General features: G+C 56.6%; 2 protein-coding genes and 1 long non-coding RNA gene across 13 annotated transcripts in view; 2 read left to right on the top strand and 1 right to left on the bottom strand.

Moving 5' to 3' along the window:
* The window catches only part of LOC117647762 (endophilin-A), a 33,648-nt gene extending 26,007 nt beyond the window's left edge, over window positions 1-7,641 (bottom strand). For 4 of the 10 annotated variants that reach the window (XM_034389695.1, XM_034389703.1, XM_034389685.1 and 1 more), the window contains exons 1-2: window positions 7,401-7,639; window positions 7,224-7,318 (exon numbers count right to left, since the gene is read on the bottom strand). The gene's annotated coding sequence lies outside the window, so the exon portion shown is untranslated. The other 6 variants (XM_034389665.1, XM_034389720.1, XM_034389712.1 and 3 more) reach the window with 4 other exon arrangements.
* Window positions 7,642-7,948: 307 nt separating this feature from the next.
* On the top strand, window positions 7,949-11,842 carry LOC117652857 (actin-binding protein IPP). 2 transcript variants are annotated; one of them, XM_034398023.1, is made up of 11 exons: window positions 7,949-8,226; window positions 8,665-8,945; window positions 9,025-9,169; window positions 9,255-9,393; window positions 9,495-9,660; window positions 9,754-9,903; window positions 10,103-10,308; window positions 10,438-10,597; window positions 10,680-10,872; window positions 10,960-11,180; window positions 11,273-11,842. In XM_034398023.1, exons 2-11 carry the CDS (start codon window positions 8,715-8,717, stop codon window positions 11,501-11,503), a joined length of 1,842 nt encoding a protein of 613 aa, XP_034253914.1. In that variant the 5' UTR covers window positions 7,949-8,226; window positions 8,665-8,714; the 3' UTR covers window positions 11,504-11,842. The 2 variants fall into 2 exon arrangements, with proteins under 2 accessions (XP_034253914.1, XP_034253923.1); XM_034398032.1 differs by lacking the exon at window positions 7,949-8,226 and having other exon boundaries at window positions 8,715-8,945; window positions 10,438-10,591; window positions 11,273-11,503.
* Window positions 11,843-19,106: 7,264 nt separating this feature from the next.
* LOC117654218 overlaps window positions 19,107-27,576 on the top strand; it is a 91,036-nt gene continuing 82,566 nt past the window's right edge. The window contains exon 1 of the long non-coding RNA XR_004588293.1: window positions 19,107-19,188. This is a non-coding gene — a long non-coding RNA (uncharacterized LOC117654218). The remainder of the gene's footprint in view (window positions 19,189-27,576) is intronic.

Below are 27,576 nucleotides of genomic sequence, written 5' to 3'. Positions count from 1 at the left end.
TGGGCGTGCACGGCCAGCACGGCCAGCACGGCCAGCACGGCCAGCACCGCCAGGCTGTCTGCGCCGACCCAGCCCACCCTGCAGTGCCTCATCCCTCTGGGCGTGCACGGCCAGCACCGCCAGCACGGCCAGCACCGCCAGGCTGTCTGCGCCGACCCAGCCCACCCTGCAGTGCCTCATCCCTCTGGGCGTGCACGGCCAGCACGGCCAGCACGGCCAGCACCGCCAGGCTGTCTGCGCCGACCCAGCCCACCCTGCAGTGCCTCATCCCTCTGGGCGTGCACGGCCAGCACCGCCAGCACGGCCAGCACCGCCAGGCTGTCTGCGCCGACCCAGCCCACCCTGCAGTGCCTCATCCCTCTGGGCGTGCACGGCCAGCACGGCCAGCACGGCCAGCACCGCCAGGCTGTCTGCGCCGACCCAGCCCACCCTGCAGTGCCTCATCCCTCTGGGCGTGCACGGCCAGCACCGCCAGCACGGCCAGCACCGCCAGCTCCACCACGGCGAGCACGCGCTGCCACACCTCGCGGAACCTCGCGGAACCCCGCAGACGGGCTTTAAAACGGGGTCACGCAAAGTGTCGGCTTGAAGAAGCTCCCCCCGCGCGCCGCGCGCCCGCCGCCGCCGGGGGTCGAACCCGAACCCGAGCCCCGGGCGCCACCAACCAGCGCCTGCTTTCACTCATTTTCAACTACCCATTCCCCGCAAAGTGGCCCGGGGGACCGCCGCGTCGCGGGGGGCGGGGGAAAATAAACGATTATCGGAAAGGGGGCAAGGCGTGTTGAGGTGGTCGGAGCAGGGGGCGGCCAAGGGGTGCCAAAGGGGGGGGGGGCAAACTTTTCTCCGCCCCTGCGCATGTCGCTGCGAGTTGCACTGGCAAGTTGCAGTTGGCGAGTTGGAGCCGCCGTCATATTGGAGACGCTCCTTGCCTTCTTCCCACCACAGCGCTCTTTTTCCTCTCTCTCTCTCTCTCTCTCTCTCTCTCTCTCTCTCTCTCTCTCTCTCTCTCTCTCTCTCTCTCTCTCTCTCTCTCGCCTTTGTCGAGCAGACCGTCTTCCCAAGGGGCTGGTCCAAGACAGACGGGCCAGACGGGAGTGGACTGGGGGCCGGAACAGCGGGCTGGGGGATGAGTTAGAGTGGGGGCACGTCTCACGGAAAGCCCTCCCCTTTCGAAACCTTTCGAGGGGCGACATTTCGAGGCAACGCGCCCACGCCGCGCCACCTCGGAGCAACGCGGCAATAATTAAGCCGACCTTCGGGCGGCCGGCTGCACACTCATTCCGAGAGTCGTTTTCGTCGCAGCCTCTCTCGCACTCATGGGGCGTCTCGTGCAGGTGCGAGGGAGACGACGCGACCTCGTGACCAGTTCGCTGGAGTTTTCAGTGAGAACGCGGCCAAAGCATGACCAAAGCGTGACGCGTGCTGACGGGGGCCGGGCCGGCCGGGCGACAGCCTGCAAGGTAGGCAGCGTGGCCACGCCCCTGGTCGCCGCGCGGCCTAGCAGCAGGCGCCCGCCACGCCACGCCCTGCCACGCCACGCCCTGCCACGCCACGCCCTGCCACGCCCTGCCACGCCACGCCCTGCCACGCCCTGCCACGCCACGCCCTGCCACGCCACGCCCTGCCACGCCACGCCACGCCCTGCCACGCCCCGCCACGCCACGCCCTGCCACGCCACGCCCTGCCACGCCCTGCCACGCCACGCCCTGCCACGCCCTGCCACGCCACGCCCCGCCACGCCACGCCCTGCCACGCCCCGCCACGCCACGCCCTGCCACGCCACGCCCTGCCACGCCACGCCCCGCCACGCCCTGCCACGCCACGCCCCGCCACGCCACGCCCTGCCACGCCACGCCCCGCCACGCCACGCCCTGCCACGCCCTGCCACGCCACGCCCTGCCACGCCACGCCCTGCCACGCCACGCCGCCCTGCCACGCCACGCCCCGCCACGCCACGCCCTGCCACGCCACGCACGACGGGGGCGACGGGGCGTTGGCCCGACCAACTGCAGGCACACACGCGGCGGGAGGAAGCTCACCTAATGAGACAGCCAAAACAAAGAGAAAAGGTGACCGAAAAATGCAAGTCCAAAATAATTGCACTAAAATCCGTCAAAATGTTTTCGTGAGGCGGTGCGGCGAGGCGAATGGCACCAGGCGACGCACTGCGACGCACTGCGAATAGTGCCTCGCCCTCCTCATGTTCGGTCTGCCGTGTCGTTCCGTGCTAGCACTCCACCGAGACGACGCCGCCATCAAAAGGTCGCGTATATTTTTAAAAAGCCTTTCCCGCAACGTGATGTATCGCCTCCGGGCGGGGCGGGGCGGGGCCGGAACCCCCGCGCACGCCCTAGGCACCGCCGCCGTGCGCGCCCCGCTCCACGCCGAGGGGGGACCCACTAGGCACATTCGTTGTACATCCTGAGACCCAACTCCCGAAAAACTCACTCACATTCAAGACACATTCCACACATTCTCATAGAATCAAAACAATCAGCCACAATCCAGCACACTCTTACACATTCGCTAACATTCCCTAACATTCTCACACAATCGCTGTACATTCTCTGACATTCTCATACATTCAGTCACATTCTGGACACATTCTTAACACATTCTCTGCACATTCCTTACACATTCTCAATGACAGTCCCCTAAAAATATTTATTTTAGTCTAATAACTTCGATTTAGGTTTACGTTCCTTTGAGCTCTAGCAGTACTTCCCTCCCTCCAGTGCGGTAGTGCGGTAGTTCGTGTCCATCCCGAATCCGAACGGAGCCGCTGTCCCGTGCTCGCGTCGGGATCGTCCCTGGAAGCGCGCGAAACTCTGTCGAAGTCGGTCGAAGTCGAGTCAGCCAAGCCCCAGCCTAGTCCCAGCCCCAGGTCGAGGACAGGATATAGTTTACTGGTTATGGATAAGGTTTGTCACTTGAAAGTGTTAATTTACATTGCCCTTTGCTTAAGTTCAGTTTTCTTTTCATTCAAATTTGAATCCTTTCATAACGTAAGCCAGAGCACGACTAGTGTCGTTTACAACTACCCAAAAAATAAAAAAAACCGTTTGGAACTGGCAGTTTGAGATAATGCTTATTAAACTGTGCGTCACTTGAACACTAGCCGCTCTGCGTGTTTGTGACTAAATCTGACGTCCTCCGCAGTTTCACAGGGGGGCCAGCCACCCTGGATGAGCACGTCATATGGAAGATAGGTCGGCGGATTTGGGCAGTTGTAAAAATTTCTTACATTATGCCCTGGAGCACGACTAAGGAATGAAAGGAGTTGTCCAAAATCTGGCAACTTCATGCGACAAAGCAAGATTTATAGAAGCAAAGAAACACCACTATGATGAACGGTTGACTACCTCAGGCGTGAAATTGGTTGCCTACCTTCACGGCGCTATGTAGAGACGTCGGCCGCACGCCCATTCAGCACACAATCTTCACACATTCTCACACATTTTCGCACTTTTTCTTACATTCTCACACATTCTCATACAATCTCTAACATTCCTGACACATTCTGTCACATTCTCACTACAATCTGTAACATTCACACACATTCTAGACAATCTTTACAATCAGTACATTCCATTACAATCTTTACATTCTCACACATTCAACACATTCTACACATTCTACACTCAGTTGTACACTTTTTGGGGCAGTGGGTCCCCCCTCGCTCCACGCACTGCCGGTGGCAGGCGATTCGAAGGCGATTCCACTCACGCGGGGTAAGTTCGCAGAGCTGCCGTCCGATTCCGAAGGATCTTTTCGTCGCTGTCTCTCTCGGGGACGCCCGCATGAGTGCGAGAGAGACAGAGCGGCGAAAAGATCCTTCGGAATGAGGCGGCTGCTGCTCCCCGCGCTCGCTTGTCCCGCGCCCCCAGCACCGGCGCGCTCCGCCGCCACCGATCCCGTTAAATGACTGCCGCCCCCGCCAAGGCCCCCGCCAAGGCCCCCGCAACCCCCGCGGCGTCACGCGCAAAGCGCGGCGGCGGGACAAAAGCGCGTGGGCAGACGCGGGGGCGGAGTCGCTAGAGTATCGCGGCCGCCCGGGGGCGGAGCAGCGGAGCAGAACAGGGAGCCCGACGGCCAAAGGGCGAGGGTCGCGCGCTGGGGGGGCACCGCTACGCCCCGCCACGACCCGCCACGCCCCGCTACGCCCCGCTACGCCCCGCCACGCCCCGCCACGCCCCGCCACGCCCCGCTACGCCCCGCTACGCCCCGCCACGCCCCGCCACGCCCCGCCACGCCCCGCCACGCCCCGCCACGCCCCGCCACGCCCCGCTACGCCCCGCTACGCCCCGCCACGCCCCGCCACGCCCCGCCGGCTCCAGGGGCGGGGGCTGGAGGGTGCTGGGGGTGGCGAACTGGACAAGACGACGCCCCACGACGTGTGTCTGTGTGTACTGTGTGAGTGCGTGTGTGTGTGTGAGTGCGTGTGTGTGTGAGTGAGTGTGTGTGTGTGAGTGCGTGTGTGGGAGAGCGAGCGAGCGGGGGCGTAAGAGAACGGGGGCGTTGTTGGATCAGGGCGGGGCGGGGCGTTGCAGGACTGCAGGGGGCATTGTCTCCCACAGTGTCTGTCCCATGGTGGCCGCGCGGCGCCACATTTTCGCAGTGGAGGGCGTAAAGTGCGCTCCGGAGAGAGGCGCGCGCAAAAATGATACAAAAAGTAATAGAGCGGGGGCAGGGTTCGCTAAATGGGCCCGACGCCCTGTCCTTGCGCTCGAGCGCCGTGTGTTTGTGTGTGCCTGTTCGTGTGTGTGTGTGTACAGGGCGGAGCGGGGAGGACATGTTGTCTCAGTGTGCGTGCGGCCCTCGTGTGGGCTCGTAACCAGTGTTGACACACCCAAATGCGTGGGCCTGCCCGGTAAAGTGGAGAGAGTGGCACGGGCAGGAGGGTCTCGAGGACGGCGACGAGGACGGCGACGAGGACGGCGTCGGGGGGTGCGCTCGGTCCGTCCGGTCCGGGGCCAAAGTGGCCGGATGATAGTATTTTCCCAGAACCGAAGAAGTCCTTTCCCTTTCCCAGACCCAGGACGGCCGGGCGCGTCGCTCCAGAGCTCCAGAGGCTCCATAGAGGCTACAGGGCCCGCTGCCGCGCCAGAACCGCCACCGTGATCAATACCCGCAGTCCTCGGGCCGCGTTCGGATCCGTTCGGCTACTTTCGGAGACGGCAGAACCCTTTCGGCCGGACGGAAGCTGCAGCGCTGGAAGCTGGACTGGGCACTCATTATCGGCCGTCGGCTGCTGCGGGGAGCTGAGGCTGAGACGCCAAGACGGATGGGCCGGGTTGCACTCGATTCGCCGAGGCCGGCCTCGACGCCCCGGCCTCGACGCCCCGGCCTCGACGCCCCGGCCTCGACGCCCCGGCCTCGACGCCCCGGCCTCGACGCCCCGGCCTCGACGCCCCGGCCTCGACGCCCCGGCCTCGACGCCCCGGCCTCGCCGGCCTCGACGCCCCGGCCTCGACGCCCCGGCCTCGACGCCCCGGCCTCGACGCCCCGGCCTCGACGCCCCGGCCTCGACGCCCCGGCCTCGCCACGCCGGGGAAAGGCCGTGCCGTCCCTCACAGTCTCCGAGTCTCACCAGCCGAGCGATTCACAAGATCGGTTTGCCGCAGTCTCTCTCGCACCCTTACGGAAAGACCCATGAGTGCGACAGAGACAGAGCCACGAAACGACTCCTCTGAATGGGTCGGCAGCCCGGCCTAACGCCGGCCGATCCAGGCCTTGGCCCAGTCAGTGAAATTGCTTTAGACGGGCGACATCAAACACTTAAAGTGTTACAGTTTGCCTACTAACCGGCGGACTTGGAACGGGATGCCTGGAGGCGCCTGGAGGCGCGGGCGCGAACCCCCGCCAAACCCCCAGTCCCGCCCCCTCTGTCAGCCTAACCTAACCTGCCAAAGCCCGCGACACTGGCAGCCGCCGCGCCACCCCACCCCTGTCCTGGTCGACCTGGTCCATCAACAGCCTCCCTCCCTCCAACGACATGGGATTCCCAGAAGAGACAACGTCGAACAAGCCGGAAAGTGGCGGGAATTCCAGAGCGAAGGACCAAACTCCTTTCCTTTCTTTCCTTCTCCTTTTTCATTAATGCTGGGAATGAAAATAGCGTCGCAAGGGAGAGGTCGTTATTGGACAGCGCGCTTTCAACAGGTCCCCTCCCTTCCTGTGCTGCCTGCCTGGCTGCCTGTGCCAACTCCGATGACCACCCAGCAAAGCCCCCGACAAAGCCCTGCCGAAAAGGCGGAAGGCGGACTCCCCGAGTCTGAGACGAGGCGAGGGGGCGGCCCGGGGGACCGGGGCTGAGGCGGCGCACCGCGGGGGGGGGGGCGTGCGGCAGAGGCGCGCGGACGGGGATTATGGAAGCCAGCAAAGCGCAGCTAGTGAGCGGGGAACAGCGCATTAATACGCACGTGGGGAAAGAGAACAAGTTGGGGCTCCAGGATCCAAAAGGGCCGCCACGCAAAAGCTCATTAAATATCATTGTTCGCAGGGAGAGTCGACTCGTGACATGTCTGACCAAACTGAAGCGTTGTGAGCTATATACTTCAAAATTTCAAGACATTATCCGATGTCTGGAGTTACTGACTTGCCCTTGGATAAATAGCACGTTTCACAAAATATTGCACAATGACAGAAAGATAACATCATCACAGAAATCATCAAAAATGGGAACAGTGGAGACTCGTTATAAAATTTTTCTTAAATTAGAAATTGTAACAAAATTTAGCTAGATTTTCGGCTACATGACAGTTGATGACAATATGAAGTGGATCTACAGAAGCTGCGACTTTAAGAAATAGGGAACTATGGCCTCTGAAGTCATATCGTGTGTTATCTCAGCAGGAGGTAAATGAAACGGACAGAACCTTTCTAGACATCGGAGATTCTAGAGGTGGTGTAAGATATAACCTAGTACTATAGTGCTAATTCAGCACATGATTTAAAAACTCATGAGATAAAACATTTAAGTTTTCATTGATGAAGTACAAAATTTGTGAGGAAATGCAAAATGAGGACAAGCCCAAAATGAAAATATTCCTAACGCTACAACTTCAACTTTAAAGACGAAAAAAGACACACAAAACAGACGGTGGGAAGGATAAAGGAGTGATGGCTTGTCTGCAAGTGCAAGAATTCTGTCGTGAAATGTGTGACATTTGGCCCCCCATTAGCACATTCAGAAACACAGTATGAATTAGGTTAAAACTCACCCTTGAAAACAGTAGGAGAGATAACTCCTTTAAAGGCCTGCGACGGTTGGCAAGTGTTTTCTTGAGTACTTCGTCTGTCCACAACTCGCGACAAGCTGCTTGAACGAACGAGAATTTAGAATATGTTTAGAAATTAGACAAACAAGAACACAACTCTGCAAGGGACCACCCACTCACACTCAAAATCTTCAAAAGTGTTGCTTGCTGATCTGTGAGAACAAAGGCAGACATGAGCATCCGGAAACCACACTTTCTTCTCGGAACATCACTTTAAAGCATCGAGTCTACGCACTGGAATGCACCAAAAAGGCACGAATAGTTACGCAGGTACGAGCTAGGCTTCGAAACCTAAATATCTCTTTTCAAGAGAAATGGCTAGAAAAAATCAAGGCAATGGCAATCTCCGCCCGGCAAATGAGGAAAGGGCGCGAGATCCGGTTCCGGGCGCGGAGACTAAATCCGTTCACATGAAAAACTAAGCATGCGGCAAACCAACTGTGATTAGTGAAGGGTACAGGCCAAACATGACAATGTGGGCTCACGCTTTTCGAAATTGAAATATTTAACGATATTGTCTCACGAAAGCATTGAGTCTCTTGAGGTAAGATAGGTTATCTCTGGTTATGCAGTCCACGAGCAGTGGCTTGTGGTGCCTCGATTTCTCATCTGTGCTCACATCCGACGGGTTTGTAAACTTGCGGAGGGAATGAGGGGAGGGTGGGGGATCTGTCACGTAGTTTCGTCTGCTACGGTTAGAGTAGGGTCAGGTCTGCTTCTGCTGTTCTAACGACGTCCATTATGTGTTGATCGGGCCTTTTTAGCCAAATTTTCTCTATTTCGATCTACGCTTGCGTTGCGCGCGAACTACGGTGAAGAATGGGTGCTCAGTGGCTGGCGGAATACGCCCTATGCCTGAGACTAGGCTTGAAATGTGTACTTAAAGCCTATTGAGGCCAGAGCTAGGGCTATTCTGGCGTCAAGCGACGTTCACTGCCAAAGCAAGGTGTGGTTTGTGTTCTGAAATGTTCTGACATTGTCCCGGTTGTTTTGGGCCTTGAATATTCTTGACTTACTATTTTGTAGTGGAGTTACCCCTCTATTGCCTCTCAAAGAGGTATGATCTACATTGTGGTTGAGCATATCATGGCTGTTAATCAATCTTTCCATGTTTTATAATTTCTTTGCTCAAAATCAAGTGTCAAGTGTATTTCATTGTGGGACTACAGAGCAGTTGTATATGTTCATTATCCTGAATGATAAGTCACTCATAGCGTGTGTCTGCCCTATTTTCTTCACCAGGCTTCTGTTACATAATACTCTCCATTCATACTAATTTTGCCTGGGTCTCAATTTTTGACATATTAAATCATTTTTCTTTTTGGAGGGTATTTAACAGTGGCAATGTAACTATGCTGACATTAATTTTTATTTGTTTTGACAGGTTTATAGACCAATTACCTCCAGCGTAGGAACCTCAAACTAATTTTCACAATGCCACGAGTGAAAATAAGCAGACAAAGAGCTCATAAACTGCTGTCACTAACCCCCAACCAGTCAGCGACTGTTGATAACAATGCCAATAATACAAACGTCACTAATAAAGAATGTGGGGTGTACTTCTCAAAACAATTCCCCCCGAATCTCTTACTAAATATGAATGATCTACGGGAAAACCAACGGTTTTGTGACATAGAAATAGTGTGTGGTGGAAAACACATTAAGGTAAGCCAAATTTGTTCAGCATTTAGACGTTTAAAGTCTTCTGAATTGAGTAATATGAGCTTTTTTTTTTTCTTTCTAGGCTCACCGGGTTATATTGGCTGCAAGCAGTCCTTACTTTCATGCCATGTTCACTGCAGAACTCTTAGAGAAACAAAAACCATGTGTTGAACTACATGCTGTTGATCCTGACATCTTGGAAGAATTAATAAGTTTTATTTACACAGGTAGTCAAGAATATCAGTAATTTATAACATTCATGAGTTTTATTGCTAAAATAAGATTAATTATAATAAAATCTCTATTTTAAAGGGAAAGTAAAGATTGGCCAGGACAATGTACAAGACTTGATTGTAGCTGCAGATATGTTACAACTCAAAGAAGTTGTCACTGGTTGCACAGAGTTTCTCTTGAAAGAACTACACAGTTCAAACTGTATTGGCATCTATAGGTAACTTGTCTGACCATCAATCTTAGTGTCTCTGCATCTGTTTGCTCATCACCAAATTATTTCATTGTTTGATTGTAATTCATCAACATATTTCTGTTCAGGTTTGCTGATGGTCACAATTGTTCAGATCTTGCTGCTTCTGCAGTTGACTATGTGAATTCTAATTTTCCTCAAGTAAGCGTTGAGGATGAGTTCTATGAGTTGCCCAAGGACCAATTGCTACGTTTTCTGTCTTCTGAAAATTTGGTAGTTGATACAGAATTTCAGGTAATGAGATCATCTTCTTATGTTTTCCAAGTATTACCAATATTCTCAAGGAAAGGAAATAATTATTTGAAATTTTGCTTCCCTTTTCTGAAGGTGTTTCAAGCAGCTATACGATGGATTCTCCATGATGTTACACAGAGGAGGCAGTACGTTTTTGAAATACTTGCTCATGTGAGGTTACCACTCCTATCAACATACCTTTTAGAAAGAGTCATCAATGAATTGACAGATAGTAGCTTGAAGGTAAATATATTTTGGTACATATTACTCTCTATGCGTGTACAAACGCTGCAAATTGCAAATAGGAGTCTCTAATGCAGGGCTCCGCAAGATGCAAAGAGAGGGGTTGCGTGATTGATTGATTGATTGATATTTGCTGTCTTATCTATGACCTATCTGTTTAGATGTTCTCTCCTGAATTATTCTTCACTGAAAATTTCAGGTTGCTTTACGGTCAATCCGCAAAGATTTGCTATCCAAAAGGGGCCACTTGGTTTCGTTGGTTGTTCATCCCAGACTTCGGGCAAAGAAGGATGTTTATGTGATTGGTGGATCAAAGAGAGAACTAGTCAGTGCATCGAGCAGTGCGTGGACTCGATCATCTGAGTGTACATTTTCATCAGTAGAAAGATTCAGCACCTTTACTCAGTAAGGCCTCATGATTAATACCAAAGATGATCTTTTTCTTCAGTTAAATTCAGATGCTTCAGCATTTGAATTTTAAAATTCTAACTCTTTGTGTATAAGGCAGGGATTTTTATTTCTGTTGTGTTGCAGAGAGTGGGTTCAGTCAACACCAATGGCAATTGGCCGTATCTTACCTGGAGTTGCTGTTTTAAACTCTAAAATCTATGTGGTTGGTGGGGAACAAGAATCTCAAATCCTAGCAAATGGTGAATGGTATGACACACAAGCAGACACTTGGAACAAGGTATCGGTATGGCAACATTTTGATTCCAGCATCTCTGAAATTAATTTTGTTTGAATATTAAATCTTTGACTGGACTTTTGTTTATTAGATGGCAAGTATGGTAGTTCCGCGATGTGAGTTTGGCCTGTGTGCTCTCAATGGTTATTTGTATGCTGTTGGCGGTTGGGTGGGTGAAGACATTGGTGGATCAATAGAGAGATATGATCCCTTGAATGACGAGTGGCGTCTAACAGGAGAGCTCCCTGAGCCTCGATTTAGTATGGGGGTGGTATCATATGAAGGTGCGATATCATAGCGTTTCTATTACACCTCTGTGTTCATGCCTCTCGACTAAACAAAACCTTAAACCCCTTGAACTTTTATTTCAGGGTGCATATATATGGTTGGTGGATGTACTCATGCTCGCCGCCATCTTCAAGACTTAATCTGCTTTGACCCTGCCACTGGAGTATGGTGCACACTGAAGCCAATGCTTGTGCCACGAAGCCAAATGGGTGTTGCTGTCCTTGATGGGTATCTTTATGTTGTGGGTGGCAACAACAGACACCATGAAGCCTTGCAATCAGTTGAACGTTACTCTTTTACAGAGGTATTTCTTCCTCCCACTATTCTGTGCTGTACGTAATCTCTAGTTCCACTGTCACCTGCCTAAACCACTCTTTCATTCATTTTGTTTTTCAGAATGAATGGACCAAAGTTCCCCACATGCATATTGGAAGAGCAAGCCCTGCAGTTGCTGCTGCTGATGGAGTGCTGTATGTCATTGGTGGTGATGAAACGCATGAAGTCAACTTTTACCGAGCCCAAATTACCATTTCTAGTGTGGAGTGCTATGACCCTCAGACTAATAAGTGGCGTGATTGTCCACCGTTACCTGAAAGTCGTAGTGAGGCTGGGGCTGTAGTTGTGTGAAAACTGATATTTTCGCAAAGTAAGATTTTTCTCAAGGCTGGAAACTAATATCTGTTAGACGACCTTCATCATAATTTTGGATGACAGGGCTGGACCATCATTTCATATGTAAACATGAATTGGATACACCTGTTTACTGCAATTTTACTCCTTTTCCCCCTAATTTTGATTTTGTACGTACACGTTTAGGAACAAGTTAAGGTGATAGGGGACTAAACTAAATTTTGATTTATGTTTTGTTTGATGGAAGTGTGATCATTTCTTCTTACTTCATGAAAGCACAATGTTTGGATAATAATGAACTCTGATGGAGCTTAAATTAAATCATATCTGAATTTTCATACTTGCACATCTTTCCTAATGGACTGAGGAAACACTCAAATGTTTGTTTTAATTTGAAGAGGCTGCATTCCTGGCCCCCGAGCACAAAGCAATGCTTAGTTATTGCTATTGAGTTTATTCAGACTGAAACTACAGTATCAACTTGGCTCTTTTGGCAGTGTATTTGATTTGGACTGATTTATTCATTGCTATGATTTCCTTCCTTTCTTTTTCTACTATTCTCTGTGAACGTATGTTCTAGCGGGAACAGTGCTGTATACAGGTATTATCTTTCATCTTTCTACCCTAACATTCTTTTACCACTATGTACTAGCATTTTGTAGACTGTATTTAAAATGTTTTAACCAAAGATTGCACCTTAAGTGTTTGTGTCTGTTTTGTTGTTTGTTTTATTTGTTTATACCCATTTACTATTATTAAGTTGCTGTACAATGTATGGGGTGAGATGATGTTACTATTTAATGTTGCTTTTGAATTAGTCACCCTATTAACATTCTTAACTTTTTCAAAATGTGACAGAGAACTCCTAGCCATTGTAAAATTAAAGTCTGTATTGTTTCAGGAATTTATGGACGAACTAAGGCTATCAAGGTGTTTATAAAGTAATGTAATGATTTTTTTACTATGGTTATTGTGTATGTTTATGTCAATGTTTAGTTAAAGTGTGCCTAGTCAATGTAGTCTTGTCTCAATTGATCCAAATATCACAAAACTTTAACAAGGAATCTGGGAAAAAGAATTGATGTATGTATCACATCAAGTTTCTTCATTCCATCACACTTTATGTATACATTGGGACACTTGTGTTCATGTAAATAACAAGTTTGTTTCTCATTCCTCTCTGGATATTCATGACCAATACAATAGAAGACAGAAACATACCCTCCAGATATTGTAGATGTGCTTACTGTACAATTCCGAAATTTCGTTGACAGTTTCTCCCTTCTGCATAGCTGTTGTTTGGTTTATACTAGGCTCTTAGGAAATATTCGAGCAATTAGTCTGCCTTTTTTTCACAGTTTGGCTTCTGCATCTAAACTGTCTTATTGTTGCGTAGTCTAAATGTATGACCTAGAGAAACTTTTTTATATTCCTTTACAAACCACATATAAATGCGATTCCAGAGTTGATGTATTTTGCTGTTCACCAAATGGTGGCTTAAAGGCCACTGCTTCAGTGCTATTTCTGTGTTACTGTATTCACAAGCTTCTATTCAAATTTTAACTGTAGTTTATTAATTTTAAGCCAGCCCTTTTATTGTAGGTTCCAGCAAAGCAAACTGAGAGTATTGATTTCTTGTGTAGTGTAAAGAAAGCTTGTCTCTATAGACAACTGTAATGTTTGTTTTCTTTAAATAGTTTTCTGATTTGTTTTGCAGTTCTGTTAAAAAAAAAATTTCTATTTTTTTTATAAATTAAAAGGAGCCCAGTTGTAATAATTTTACTGGGATTGTATCTGAAAATGACCTGCTCAAAGCACATTATGAAATGTCTGAACTTCTTCGTATTCTGTGATAACTATACAAGCTTCTTCCATTTTTATTTCTCCTTGAAATTTTGTTTCATAGTTTCATGTTTTCTGCCTGTGGTTTCTTTATTACATATTCTCCATATTCACAAACATTTTAACAACTAATTACTGTTACTGTTTGAATGAAGTATCTTTTTCAATATGCAAAAACGTGTTTCTTCTCATCAAGAATATTATGCATTGACATCATATCAAATGATTGTTCATCAGATCATCACAGGACTGTATTAATTTACCTGCCATTTCTTGAAGCAAATTAGTGTCTTTTGTAAAATATTGCCATTCCGATCCTTAAATCATCTCACCTGGGAAGTAAATGGTTAAAATCCATAAGTCCTCCTGAGCTGTTTAACATCAATGCCGAACTAATTTTTCGACTGAACCTATGTACTACCACTATAATATGGTGGACACTCTTTGTTACTCATAATCAACATGGTGAATTAAACTAATTACATTGCAATAAAGGGTTTCAACTGTAGTGAGTCATTAATGAATAAATTATATAGTATCAGTAAGTTCCCTGTGTTGTTTTTGCTTATGCATTCCAGCTAGGCCCCAATCAATCTCTCTTTCCCCCAATATCTGCCCCAGCCCTTCCGCGGTAAGGAAGGTAAGGGTCGAAGAAAGCTGTTCCCGATTGACACAACCCCTACAGAGCCATTCGCAAGGCAGCGTTAGGCAGTGTAACAAAGAACCCACTTGCCTTGCGCTAAAGAGTGGGAAAAAGAGGTCTCCAACCCCCTTCCCTCCCACTGCTTCCCCGCGCTGTGGCTGGAGGGAAGGCGAGCTGGGCATTGGTGTGCGCTGGGACCGCACTCCGCTCCTTTCAGAAGGTACCCCCAAGAGTTCTTGGCTTATAATGGGCCGAGGGTGTATTGGAGAGTAGGGAGGGAGAGGAGGTTTCGTCGGGGCAGTTATTAATCCTGAGCTGAACCGCATATTTCACGGGGATAGGACCCTCGGCTCTACACAACAAAAAATTCCGTAGTATAGTACGGCATATGAACAGAAAATGGGTGCGGAAAAAGTTTGGACCTTCCGTACTGGTTCTTCGCTTCGTAGTCCCTAAACTAAAGATCTAATGTGAACGCACTCTCACGAGTCCAAAGTCTCTTGAGATTCAGACGTCACGCAGCGACGCAGCGGTGATGCCACAGAGTGACGCCGCCGTATAGAGGTATGCATCGTCTGATTCCGAACAGTGTCTGTCGCTCCGTCTCTCTCGCACGCTTACTCCCCCGTGGGGAGTGCGAGGGAGACAGAGCGACGTAAGCGCTCGCCGCCCGCAGAGCCGTACGGACGGCACTACACCGCAAAGCGCCGCAAAGCCTCTCCACATCGACCCGGCTCGGCCGCTCAATGTTTCACCGTTGCCGCCGTGGACGCCGTACGCCGTACGCCGCGCGCCGTGGAGCCAGACGGCCAGACGTAGCAAGGCCCCGCCAGGCCCCGCCTCCCGCACACCCACTGTTGCCATAATGGCCAGCCCAGGCCAGCCACGGACAGCCGAGCCGCCGTGCCAGTGTCGTGGCCGGCGGGGATGGGCATGCAAGTTTCATTGTTTGCGCTCTCTCTCACTCCCATTCCCAGTCCCGGTCAGTCCCACTCAGTCCCTGTCCCAGGACCGGACCGCGCAATTATCGGCCATCATTGGCCGAGAAAGGGTGAGGCGCGGGAAAATGAATGAATGAATGAATGAATGAATGAATGAATGAATGAATGAATGAATGAATGAATGAATGAATGAATGAATGAATGAATGAATGAATGAATGAATGAATGAATGAATGAATGAATGAATGAATCAATGAATGAATGAACGAATGAATGAATGAAGCCCATGCGCGCGCGCTGCGGCGCGTGATAAACACAAAGTGCCTTTGCTTCACCTCCTCCAAGATTAAAACGCCGCAGCCCTTACGCTCTGGCCGGCGCCAACGACTTGCTTCGGTGTTACCGTGTCACTGGGTCGCGCTTCGCACCGAGCTCTGCAAGTTGGGGTCCGGGTTCAATCCTTAGGTGACGCCATACAATATTCATCATAGCACTGCTTGGGAAATTAAATTGGAGAGGTTGACCCCCCTCCCCTTTCGGGTCCTCCGCCCCCCTCTACGTACTTTCAGTCGGTGGGGATCGGCGGCAAATGCGCCATCGATGTGGTATTAAAAGCTTTCCCTCGAATTCCCTCAATGTATTTTGTGATGATTAGCAATTTCCTACTTTGATTGTGAGTAAATTCGCACAAATCTCAATCAATTTCTCCTTTTGAAATTGGTGGAATAACTTACCTAATTCTTGACTCTGACTCTGGGTCTACGACGAATATTTCGGCAGGTCGGACAACAAGTGGTCGTTCAAACGGTGTACTCGGCTTGACTCTCTATGATTTAGTTCCTCCTGGCCCATTGCAAGGGTGTGATCACCATCCTTGCACAGCCGCGTGGCGAGTGAGGGAGACGGCGTGCAGACTGAAAGCCCTCGGCGGACGCACGGCCATCAGTCTCCTGGCGCTTTCGCAGCGAGACATGGTGAGCTCGTCGTGCGTAGCCGTGCGTTGCCGTGCGTTGCCGTGCGTTGCCGTGCGTAGCCGTGCGTAGCCGTGCGTTGCCGTGCGTTGCCGTGCGTTGCCGTGCGTTGCCGTGCGTTGCCGTGCGTTGCCGTGCGCACTGCCTGTCCGTCCCTGACTCGGTCACGCGTGCTGCAGCAATCTCTCGGAAGGAATGCGATATTGTTTGCTGGCGCGGCGTGCGTGCGGCGTGCGCGGCCCGCGCTACGTGCGGGGCATGGCGAGGCCTTCCCTCGGCCCCACTCGCGGGGCGGGGCGGGGCGGGGCGGGGCGGGGCGGGGCGGGGCGGGGCTCGTAGGCGCTCGGCGCGCGGCGCCTACCCCACAGAGGTCCCCCCGGAGACCACACCACGCACCTGCCACGCCCAACGACCTCACCTAAGGAGACCCTCTGGGAACCCAACCCACCCCGCGCGCCACTGGCCAGGAGAAAAAAAGCGACCGTTTAAACGCAGACCTATGGCACCGCATGGACCAACTTTCACCATACCGTTGTGGGTTCCCGCCCGGTTATCGGTTTCCGGCCGGTTACCAAAGTTAAGCTGGTGGCTCGAGTCCCATTGCGGGCGGAGGTCCTAGGTGCTACTTTTGTTTTGGTTTAGCAAATGAATTTTCGCAATCCTGTTCGGGACCAAAGTGTATCGGGAACTGCCACGAACTGACATCACCATCGGCGTGCTTGCCAGTGTGGTACCCTGGAAATGGAGCGGAGGACCGGTTGGGGGGGGGGGGCAAGGTCAGCGGGGGTCACAGTGTGCAGCGGTGCAAGCCCACTCCCCTTTGTGCTGCCTATGCGGCAACGGCAGCCCTGCAGGCAGGCAGGCAGGCAGGCAGGCAGGCAGGCAGGCAGGCAGGCAGGCAGGCAGGCAGGCAGGCAGGCAGGCAGGCAGGCAGGCAGGCAGGCAGGCAGGCAGGCAGGCAGGCAGGCAGGCTGTCTATTGATCAAGGCTGCAGCGACCGCCCTGCACCCTGCAATATTTACATCTCCAAGTGATCCTTGGCCGGCGCTCCCGCCAGCCACCTGGGCATCCCGCCGCCCTGCCGCCCTGCGCCCCGCGCCCTCCTCTCCCGTCTTGTTGACGCGTACAAATTACTTTGGCGAGGCAATTTCTGCCGTGCCGCCCGCAGCAGCAGGGGCGCGCTCCTCGCGGCGCTCCTCCTCCCTGGCCACCCCCTCCGCCCTCCGCCCTCCGCCCGCAGCAGGCGGAGCAGCGTGGCAGCGTGGCAGCGAAGCGCAGCGACGCGGCGGCAGACCGGAAGATACACCCCGTGATGCAGAAGAAGGTGAACCTAGAGGCCTATATACTATATACGAAGTATTTAGGCCTCTAGGTGAACCAAGGCTGGCCCGCCCGAAGCGGCTTGCTTAGTAAGGCGTGGAGGCGAAATTGACTTGGGACGTTTGCTGTTCACTTTGTGTGTGTGTTGTGTTGGCCCTCGAGATTCATGCATGGAAGAGAGAGAGGGAGGGGGGAATCGCTGTCTCGGCAGCAGTTGGAAAACAACGAAAACAACGCACCGTGGGCCTGACGACCGACAACCAGCGCAGGCGGCCAAAACTCTGGACGCGTTTTGAGCTCCAGGGTCGCTAAATGGGACCCGACCCGAACGTGTGACCCCACCAACGGATTCCTCGTTGGGAGAGCAATCCATTGGTGGGGTCACACGTTCGGGTCGGGTCCCATTTAGCGACTCTGGAGCTCAAAATGCGTCTAGAATTTTGGCCGCCTCCACGTCTTCTGGCCCACAAAAGAACACAGCGTTCACGCCAACTTGCGTCGATCGCTGGGCAGCACGGCGACTGTTGTTTCGGGGCTGCTCGTCGCAGCGCGTCGCAGCGCGTCGCAGCGCCAAAGCGCCGCAAAGATGGCCTGGCTATCATCCCGGCCGTAAAGCCCCACACGCCATGACGCCCACCAGAAGGCAGCCCGGCCGAAACGGAGCGCGCCCAGGGCCGGGCCCGGCCGGGCCGCTCTGCAGCAGGCCCTAAAATCGAGAACCGTTACGTAGACATCGCGAACCACACTGCCAAGCCCACCTCAACAGCAGCTCTCTAAGCGCGGGGGCGTCGCGAAGGCGTCGCGAAGGCTGCCATGCCTCGCGGCGAGTCGCCTGGCGTTGCAGGGGTGCTTCGTCGCGAAGGCTGCCATGCCTCGCGGCGAGTCGCCTGGCGTTGCAGGGCGGCGAGTCGCCTGGCGTTGCAGGGGTGCTTCGTCGCGAAGGCTGCCATGCCTCGCGGCGAGTCGCCTGGCGTTGCAGGGGTGCTTCGTCGCGAAGGCTGCCATGCCTCGCGGCGAGTCGCCTGGCGTTGCAGGGGTGCTTCGTCGCGAAGGCTGCCATGCCTCGCGGCGAGTCGCCTGGCGTTGCAGGGGTGCTTCGTCGCGAAGGCTGCCATGCCTCGCGGCGAGTCGCCTGGCGTTGCAGGGGTGCTTCGTCGCGAAGGCTGCCATGCCTCGCGGCGAGTCGCCTGGCGTTGCAGGGGTGCTTCGTCGCGAAGGCTGCCATGCCTCGCGGCGAGTCGCCTGGCGTTGCAGGGGTGCTTCGTCGCGAAGGCTGCCATGCCTCGCGGCGAGTCGCCTGGCGTTGCAGGGGTGCTTCGTCGCTCTGTCTCTCTCGCTCCCCAGAGCCACGCTCCATGAGTGCGAGAGAGACAGGAAGACGATCCTTCGGATTCCGGCGGCAGGACGCCTTCTTCCTCGCATCGACGGGCCGGGCGCCTTTTCCTAATGCGCCGCCAGCTGATGCAAAGCAACAGCGGGGTGCAAGCGAGGTGGCGTGCTGGCCGGAAGGGGGGGGGGGTCTGGCTGGAGTCTCGGCGGGCCACGCTCCTCGCAGTGCTGCTCTGGACGCGGCGCCGGCAACACCCCAGCGCCACAGCGCCGCGCCCCGGACGCCGCCACCCCCAGCCAGTACACGCGACTCGGCCGACTCGACGATCGGCGCGCCGAGGCCCAGGACAGACCACCCCCAACGGTCGCGGTCTCGGCCACGGCCAACAAGTGCTTCGCGGCGCAGGCACGGCCACCACGGCCAGCTCGGCCAGCCCCACCGGTGCCGCCATGCACGGCGTCCGCGGCGCCGAGGCCCAGCCCAGCGCAGATCTGCCGCTGCCCCCGCCGCCCCCGCGGCTGCAGCACCGCGAAGACCGCCAGGACCGAGGCCAGGACGACCAGTGGGGCCGGGCACCGTAGGCTGCCGTCGGCTGCCGTCGGCTCGGCGTGGGTGCGCGCGTAGACGCTGTCCAGGTGAGTCGCCGCCACTGCTCGTCGTCGTGACTGTCGCGTTGTTGGGCCCCCTCCTCCCTCGGGGCCGCGTCGTCGGCGTCGTCGCCGTCCTGACACGCCAGTGACACGGGCCTCATGTCCCAGCCAAAGTGGGGAAGGCGCTCGGGGGAAGGCCAGGGAGGGTGGCATCGCTGGCCGAGTCGCTGGGTGGCAGGTGGGGCAGGAGGGGGAGCGGGCAGCGACTTACGAGGTAAGTTGGAGTGGCTGTGTTGAGACTGGCTGCAAAGTTACGGGGAAGAATCGGGTTCAGAGCAGTATGTCTCCTGTGATCTGATATAGGGCCTGGTTTAGCTTGTTCGTCGCGCTGCATTCGTGTGTGTTTACTGTCCGTCGTTGTTCGTCCATGCAACGCCACATGACAATGGCTGAATGTGTGTGTGTGTGTGTGTGTGTGTGCGTGCGCGCGCACGTGTGTGTGAGGTGAGTGCGCGTACAAACATACAGCGGTGTGTTGGTCCGTCTGTCTGTCGGGCGTGGCCAGCAGTATTTGTGGTGGCTTGCATGTGCGTGCGTGCGTGCGTGTGTGTGTGTGCGTGCATGTCCTGCGGTGTGCTGACCCCGTTCCCCGAGGCCGGGGTCACGCTGCGTCGTTTTCACTCCAGGGACGGGGATGGCCCGGGGGGCCGAGGGGCAGCCCACGGACACGGTCTCGGACACGGCGCACCGCGGTGGCGTGGTCAGTGAGGCCGAGGCCGCGGCCCGCCCAGGCAGGCCTCCAAAGAAAAGGCATTGCATCATGACTGGCGCAGGCGGCCAAAACACCAGACTCGTTTTGAGCTCCGGAATCGCTACGCAGGACTCGAACCGGACGTGTGATCCCACCAATGGAGTCCTCGTTCGGAGAGCAAACCATTGGAAGGGCCACACGATCGAGTCCCATCTAGCGACTCTGGAGCTCAAAACACGACTTACGTTTTGACCACTTGCGCCGGTTTTCTGGCCCACTGTGTATACTCAGCGAGGAGGCGGTCGTCGCGCACTGGCCGGGTCGGGACGCGACAGGCGCCACCGGCTATGAACTTTGCCAAATAGGTCGCCTTCGTCCTCGGCCTCGTGCTCGCGGTGCTGTAGTGCATGGCAGTGCATGGCAGTGCATGGCGCTGCATGTACTTAATGGCTGTCGCCCAGTCGAATTGTGTCCCCTGGGACGACGCGACCTCGCTGCCTCGCGCGCAAAACGTCAGCGCGTCAGCGCCAAATAAGCGGCCGGCCACTGCCTCGCTGTGTCCACTGCTGCTAAAGTCCCACTTTGTTTTCGGTTCATTTCCAAACTATTTAGACTCAAAAACGAACGTGCATGTGTAGTGAAGGTAGGACGGGTTGATTCGGGTAAAACGTCGTTTGCTCACTGGAATTCCCCCTCCGGAGACGGGGCGCGCGCACGGACCGGACGCAAAGCACCTCTTGGAGCGAGTCGTGCCATCACCTCCCTTTATATGACAACACATCCGGCCCAAAGCATCGACGCGGCGGCGAAGCGGGGCGAAGCGAGGCGAAGCGGTCTCGCGGGACGGAAGCGCCGAAGTCGATGCGTCGTTCGACGCGCACCTGGCGGCAAGCTTGGCCGCAACCTTGGCGGTACTGCAGACTGATTCCGAGAGTCGCTTTCGTCGTTCTGTCTCTTTCGCTTTCATATGGCGCTCCCAATAGGTGCGAGAGAGACAGAGCGACGAAAGCGACTCTTGGAATCAGTCTGCTGACGGGGCTGGCGCGGCACCACACTGCCACCACCATGCTGCGCGCGGAGGGCGGCAAGGGATGGCACGCCTCGGCACGCCTCGAGTCGTCGGGCCAAACCGAAAACACCAAAAATGGCGCGCAAATGGCGATGGAGGCGACACGGCACTCACGCCAAACGACTCGTCGTCCAGCGTCTTTTGATAGGGCCTATCACAGTAAAAAAAGATTCGCTGTTTTGGTGGTCGTTCTATATCCAATCTCACCGAAACGGGTACCCCTACAAACCCGGCGACGGTCTGTCACCAAAACGGTGACCTGCGTCACCAGGTGGTGTTCCGCCAGAGAGGTTAGGATGACCACAACAACTGTTTTTGAGCTGTTTGTGCATATTTGTGCGTGCCCGCCGGCAACGTTACGCTTTGATGAGTCACGCGAATGATTACTGACAGCCCCTGACTTGTTTTGTGTCCTATTTCACATTAATACGACGATTAAAAGTCGCTGGCGGGAGGGTGACTGCAGTGCCGTTCTGGTGAGGTGGCCGCTCCGGAACGGACCGAGCGCCACCGAAACTAGACCGAGCGTCGCCGGAACGAACAGAGGGCCGCCAGAACAGTTTGAGGGTGTTGCTGTTCTTGTAATATTCTCGTTTTGGTGCCCAGACGTCACCGAATCGGCGAATCTTTTTTTACTGTGTAGCGGCCGGTGTGGCGCCTGGGGATACTCCTCGCTGCGTGCGCCCCGCGGGACTACCCCGTGCCCTGCGCCGCCCTGCGCCCCCCCCCCTCCCCCCGCGTGGTACCCGGCGGCCGCCATGGCTGCGATACCCGTCCCCGGGCCGTTGCCATCGAGTGTCGCGTTTTACCGCGGTCTGCGCGGTCCCCCCGGCCCGGCTGGAACCGGCAAGATGTCGGTGGCGGTTTTAGGTGTCCACCCGGTGGGGACGGCGCGACAGCCTCCTCGTGAACTCGGCAACCAAGGGGGCGCGGACGGCCACACGGCCACCGCCCTCCCCTCCACTGCAAAACAAAGGAGGGCCAGAAAGTAATTGAGGCGGCCTACAGGAAACATCTTGCTAACATAAATTAACTTGTCTATTTTCCCTCGACGTTGAGAGATCGAGGTGTTGTTTATTTTGGCTCCCTTCACGTCCTCGTTGGACCGAGTGAGACTGCTCTGACTGCTCGAAGGGCGGATAGCGGACATGGCGGTGCGATCGCAGGACTTCCTCTGAAGGGCCCACGTTCCACAAATATTAGCTGCGCTGGGCAACTGGTCCTTTTCCGGTGCCTCCCGCTGCTGGCTGGTCTGCCCTTGTTCGTCCTTGTCGGGGTCCCACGGGGGCCTTGCGCTGCCTCTCTCGCTCCCCTTTAGGGACGCCCCACGAGTGCGAGAGAGACGGAGCGATGAGAGCTCCAGCAGCACGGTGGATGCGGCCTGCTGCCGTGAGGTGTGAGAAGGGGCCAGGCGCGACGCAGCCAGACGCAGCAGGGACGGTGGTGGTGGTGGCTCAGGGATTATGCAAATATTTTGAGGGAGTCCAAAAATCTTGGCCGCTCTTCTATGGGTGGCTGTCGGTGGCTGTACGTCGGTGGCAGCTGCACTCGCAGACGCGGTACGGCACCAGGGCCTCCAGGGCCTCCAGGGCCTCCAGGGCCTCCAGGGCCTCCAGGGCCTCCAGGGCCTCCAGGGCCTCCAGGGCCTCCAGGGCCTCCAGGGCCTCCAGGGCCTCCAGGGCCTCCAGGGCCTTGGGGCAGCGGCGAGGGATCTGCAGGGGAACTCCGCTCGGTGGCGCAGTCGCTCCCAAAAACGCACGGTGGGACCGTTTGGCCACCAGCCACACCACACACAAAGGAAAAATAAACGACACAGAAAAACTCCTAAGAAGGAAGGGTTTTGCATGCAAATGAAGCGAGACGTAGGACGCAGGTGCTTTCAAAACATTGACGTACCGCCCGCATTCGCATCAGTGGCAGTCTAAACAGGCTGCCGTGCGCCGCCCCACTCCATCTCGTAGTGGTAGTACTACAAGGAGTACTACAAGGAGTGAGGTGGGGGTTGTGGCGGTAGTAGAGGCGCTGTCGAGCGACGCGAGGAGCGTGCGGCTGGTCAGGCCGGTCACGGAAGGGAGTGAAATAGAGCGAGTTTGTTCCGGACCACGGGCAGGCTGGGCGGGCCGGGCAGGCCGGCCGGACAGGTGCTGGCCGATGAATCACGCCCCGCGGCGAGGGGGAGGGGGGAGGGGGAGTGGATTTCAGGCTCCATAAATTACCCGATAGAATCGATACGACTTGAAAGTGTAGCCAATTACCTCATCTCAGGCCGGCATCTCCGGCCAGCCAGTCTCCCGAGCACCGCACTATTTGTTTCTTCTCTCTCGTGTTCTTTCTTCTCGCCGCTCCCCCGGGGGGTTCGCTTTCGCCGCCTCCGCTGTTGCCGGCGCGCTCGGCGCGCTGCGCAAGCGCCGCAGAAAAATCGAGGAAAACAGAAATATAAGGGGGAAAAAATGGACGACCGTCGTCGTCGTGTTTCCTTTCCTTTCCGCTGCAGGCGGGTTGCGGCTTGCGGCTTCGGCGCCGTCAGGCCGCCAGGCGCGGGGCTGCAGCGCTCTGCTCGCCGCCAATAATTACCGCCTCGCTTGGGAGGAGAGGGGAGGGGAGGGGAGGGGCGACATTGGCCGCCAAAGTCACGGCGTTGGCGGCCACACTGGGCAGGCGGGTTATCGAGATGCAGGCGCGTGGCATAGCTCATTGCCAAAGCGCTGAGAAGCAAGTGCCGGGCTTGATGGACAGGAAAGTCCACAGGTTCTGACGGGGTGATATCTAGAAGCCAGGCCCGGCGTCGCCTAGGCCGTAGGTGCGTGCTGCCGATCTTCGAGATGTCGCCGGTGCGCGCGGCGCGAGGCGTGACTCGAAATCCGATACCACGCGGTGCGGTGGCGCGGCGGCGCGGCGTTCCAGGTATCGGTGGTGTTCGCGGCCGCCGAGAGCGACGTGTCGGTGGCTGCCCGGGGGCTGCTTTACCTCGGAGGGGCAGGAGTCTGGGCCTCACTCCGAACCGCGTGCTTTGTCAAGCTACCTCTCTCGCACACATGCGGGACCCCCCACGGGTGCGACAGAGACAGAGCCTGTTCGGAATCAGCCTCGCACGGCGTTAGTTGATTTTCTCTCGGCAAGTCATCGCGCTGGCCGTACTGTACCGCTCCTGGCGTGTTGAAAAGACTCCTACCTGCGATGCCAGCGAGGCCGACGGGGCCGCCTCCCCCGGGGCTCTGGGGCGCCGGGCCCTCGGCCGGGCCCTGACGAGCTGCCGCGCTTTTTCCAAGCAGAAATCGGTGAACCCTCACAGTAAAAAAAGATTCGCTGTTTTGGTGGTCGTTCTATATCCAATCTCACCGAAACGGGTACCCCTACAAACCCGGCGACGGTCTGTCACCAAAACGGTGACCTGCGTCACCAGGTGGTGTTCCGCCAGAGAGGTTAGGATGACCACAACAACTGTTTTTGAGCTGTTTGTGCATATTTGTGCGTGCCCGCCGGCAACGTTACGCTTTGATGAGTCACGCGAATGATTACTGACAGCCCCTGACTTGTTTTGTGTCCTATTTCACATTAATACGACGATTAAAAGTCGCTGGCGGGAGGGTGACTGCAGTGCCGTTCTGGTGAGGTGGCCGCTCCGGAACGGACCGAGCGCCACCGAAACTAGACCGAGCGTCGCCGGAACGAACAGAGGGCCGCCAGAACAGTTTGAGGGTGTTGCTGTTCTTGTAATATTCTCGTTTTGGTGCCCAGACGTCACCGAATCGGCGAATCTTTTTTTACTGTGGCTGCTTCTGTATTACTGCGCTGGAAAGAGCCGCGGCCCACGGCAAATTTTTCCGAGATTTTCCCTTGACTGCTTCCCCGGAGCCAGTCCAGCTGGACTAGTCCAGTCTGACCGGGGTCGGGAGTGCCTCGTTTTCGCCTTCTTGTCCGCGTGGGGCGCGGGGCGTGGGCAGGGCAGGGCAGCCAGGGCTAGCTCCCCGCGCCGGCGGCGCTGGCCGTGCTGCTCTGGACCTGCTGGCAATTGTGCAAAGTGGGTCATGAATCTTTTGTACCAGAAGGGCATCGTGGCCCTCAAGGTGGGGTGGAGGGGGCCTGGCCCTGAGGCCTGGCCCTGAGGCCTGGCCCTGAGGCCTGGCCCTGAGGCCTGGCCCTGAGGCCTGGCCCTGAGGCCTGGCCCTGAGGCGCCCTGAGCCCTGAGGCCTGGCCCTGAGGCCTGGCCCTGAGGCCTGGCCCTGAGGCCTGGCCCTGAGGCCTGGCCCTGAGGCCTGGCCCTGAGGCCTGGCCCTGAGGCCTGGCCCTGGGCCTGGCCCTGAGGCCTGGCCCTGAGGCCTGGCCCTGAGGCCTGGCCCTGAGGCCTGGCCCTGAGGCCTGGCCCTGAGGCCTGGCCCTGAGGCCTGGCCCTGAGGCCTGGCCCTGAGGCTGCCCGAGGCCTGGCCCTGAGGCCTGGCCCTGAGGCCTGGCCCTGAGGCCTGGCCCTGAGGCCTGGCCCTGAGGTGCCGGCTGGCCGGCTGGCGAGGCCTGGCCCTGAGGCCTGGCCCTGAGGCCTGGCCCTGAGGCCTGGCCCTGAGGCCTGGCCCTGAGGCCTGGCCCTGAGGCCTGGCCCTGAGGCCTGGCCCTGAGGCCTGGCCCTGAGGCCTGGCCCTGAGGCCTGGCCCGGCACGGCACGGCTCCGGGCTAGGGCCGGAAGCGAGGCAGACCCCCGGCCTCGCCGCACCGCGCCTCGCCCTCGGCGGGGAAGGTCGGGAGACCGTTTGACGCAAGCGTCCGAGGCCTCTATTCAGCACAACAGGTGCCTCTCTGCGTCGGCCAGGCCTCGGCCGAGCTGTTTACACCCCCAATCATGTCGGCCCAACCCGCCTCCGGTCCGCCTCCGGTCCGCCTCCGGCCCGCCCCCAGGACCCCTCATCCCCGCCCACCCGGGACCGCTAGGTACCGCCACCGGACGACGCCGACGCGGCCCCAGATCGTTGCGAGATGAGCCGTCGCGAGTCGGTCGCCGTTGTTTCACTTTTACCGCCCCGTATAAAGTGAATAAAGATGAACGGGGCTGGCCTTGGATCGGCCGAATTGCCGCATTGCCCGAACTGGGTCGCGGAAGGCGGCGGCAGCGCGGCAGTGAGGGGCCGAGGCCTGCCCCCGGATTCCAAGGAACCGTTTCGTCGCTCTGTCTCTATACCGCCCCTATGGGACGCCCCGTGAGTGCGAGAGAGACAGAGTGACGAAACAGCCCTTCGGAATCCGGCGGCTCGCCGAGGCCTCCGAGGGCCTCCCAGGGCCAGAGCCTCGCAGGGCCTCGCATGAGATTAGTTTGGCCTCACTTGACGCGCGCCTCGCCTCGCCTCGCCGCCTCGCCCCCAGCCTCGCGCCTCCAGCCCCATCGGCCCAACTTGGCCGCCTAGTGGCGAGTCGTATTCCATGTAGGGCGTGGGCCCGACAAAGCCCCTCGCCTTTCATTTCGCGATCCCCACGCATCATCGGCGCGGCCCGGGCGCGGCCCCCAGCCCGCGGCCCCCAGCCCTCGGCCCCCAGCCCTCGGCCCCCAGCCCTCGGCCCCCAGCCCTCGGCCCCCAGCCCTCGGCCCCCAGCCCTCGGCCCCCAGCCCTCGGCCCCCAGCCCTCGGCCCCCAGCCCTCGGCCCGAGACCTTCAGGACCGCCCGCAGAGAAGGGCCCCAAAAACTTGCCGCTCGCTTCGCGCGCTTTTGCGATTCTCATCGAGCAGCGCGGAACAGAAGACTGATTCCGAGAGTCGTTTTCGTCGCTCTGTCTATCTCGTACTCACGGGGCGGCCCTTGTTAGCGCGAGAGAAAGACAGAGCGACGGAAACGACGCTCAGTCTGCGGCGCGGCGGGTGGAGGCGGGAGGGCGAATGGAGGTAAAGGGGCGGAATGCATAATGCACCGCGGGCCGACCCACCTTTCGCGCTCTGTGTGTGCGTGCGTGTGCTCGTGCGTGTTGGAGGTCACTGTCTGTCTGACTGACTGTCTATCTGTCCGTACGTCCGCCCGGCTGCCTGGCTGTCTGCCTGGCTGTCTGCCTGGCTGTCTGCCTGGCTGTCTGCCTGGCTGTCTGCCTGGCTGTCTGCCTGGCTGTCTGCCTGGCTGTCTGCCTGGCTGTCTGCCTGGCTGTCTGCCTGGCTGTCTGCCTGGCTGTCTGCCTGGCTGTCTGCCTGGCTGTCTGCCTGGCTGTCTGCCTGGCTGTCTGCCTGGCTGTCTGCCTGGCTGTCTGCCTGGCTGTCTGCCTGGCTGTCTGCCTGGCTGTCTGCCTGGTTGTCTGCCTGGCTGTCTGCCTGGCTGTCTGCCTGGCTGTCTGCCTGGCTGTCTGCCTGGCTGTCTGCCTGGCTGTCTGCCTGGCTGTCTGCCTGGCTGTCTGCCTGGCTGTCTGCCTGGCTGTCTGCCTGGCTGTCTGCCTGGCTGTCTGCCTGGCTGTCTGCCTGGCTGTCTGCCTGGCTGTCTGCCTGCCTGGCTGTCTGCCTGGCTGTCTGCCTGGCTGTCTGCCTGGCTGTCTGCCTGGCTGTCTGCCTGGCTGTCTGCCTGGCTAGCACGTGAGCGAAGTGCGTGTCCGCCAAAGGACCGCGTTGTGGCCGTTGTGGTGGTGATGCTGTTGTGCGGTGGTGGTGGCAGCG

Source organism: Thrips palmi, unplaced genomic scaffold (genome assembly GCF_012932325.1).
Source record: "Thrips palmi isolate BJ-2018 unplaced genomic scaffold, TpBJ-2018v1 HiC_scaffold_10, whole genome shotgun sequence".
In the NCBI taxonomy this organism is placed as follows: Eukaryota; Metazoa; Arthropoda; class Insecta; order Thysanoptera; family Thripidae; genus Thrips; species Thrips palmi.
This window is presented reverse-complemented; position numbering and strand designations above follow the sequence as displayed.

Bases quoted from the DNA above. Each gene is read 5' to 3' on its own strand.
- LOC117652857 (XM_034398023.1), top strand. From the start codon at position 8,715: ATGCCACGAGTGAAAATAAGCAGACAAAGAGCTCATAAACTGCTGTCA. The intron at 8,946-9,024 runs GTAAGCCAAATT...TTTTCTTTCTAG, and splicing joins GTGGTGGAAAACACATTAAG to GCTCACCGGGTTATATTGGC. The intron at 9,394-9,494 runs GTAACTTGTCTG...ATTTCTGTTCAG, and splicing joins AACTGTATTGGCATCTATAG to GTTTGCTGATGGTCACAATT.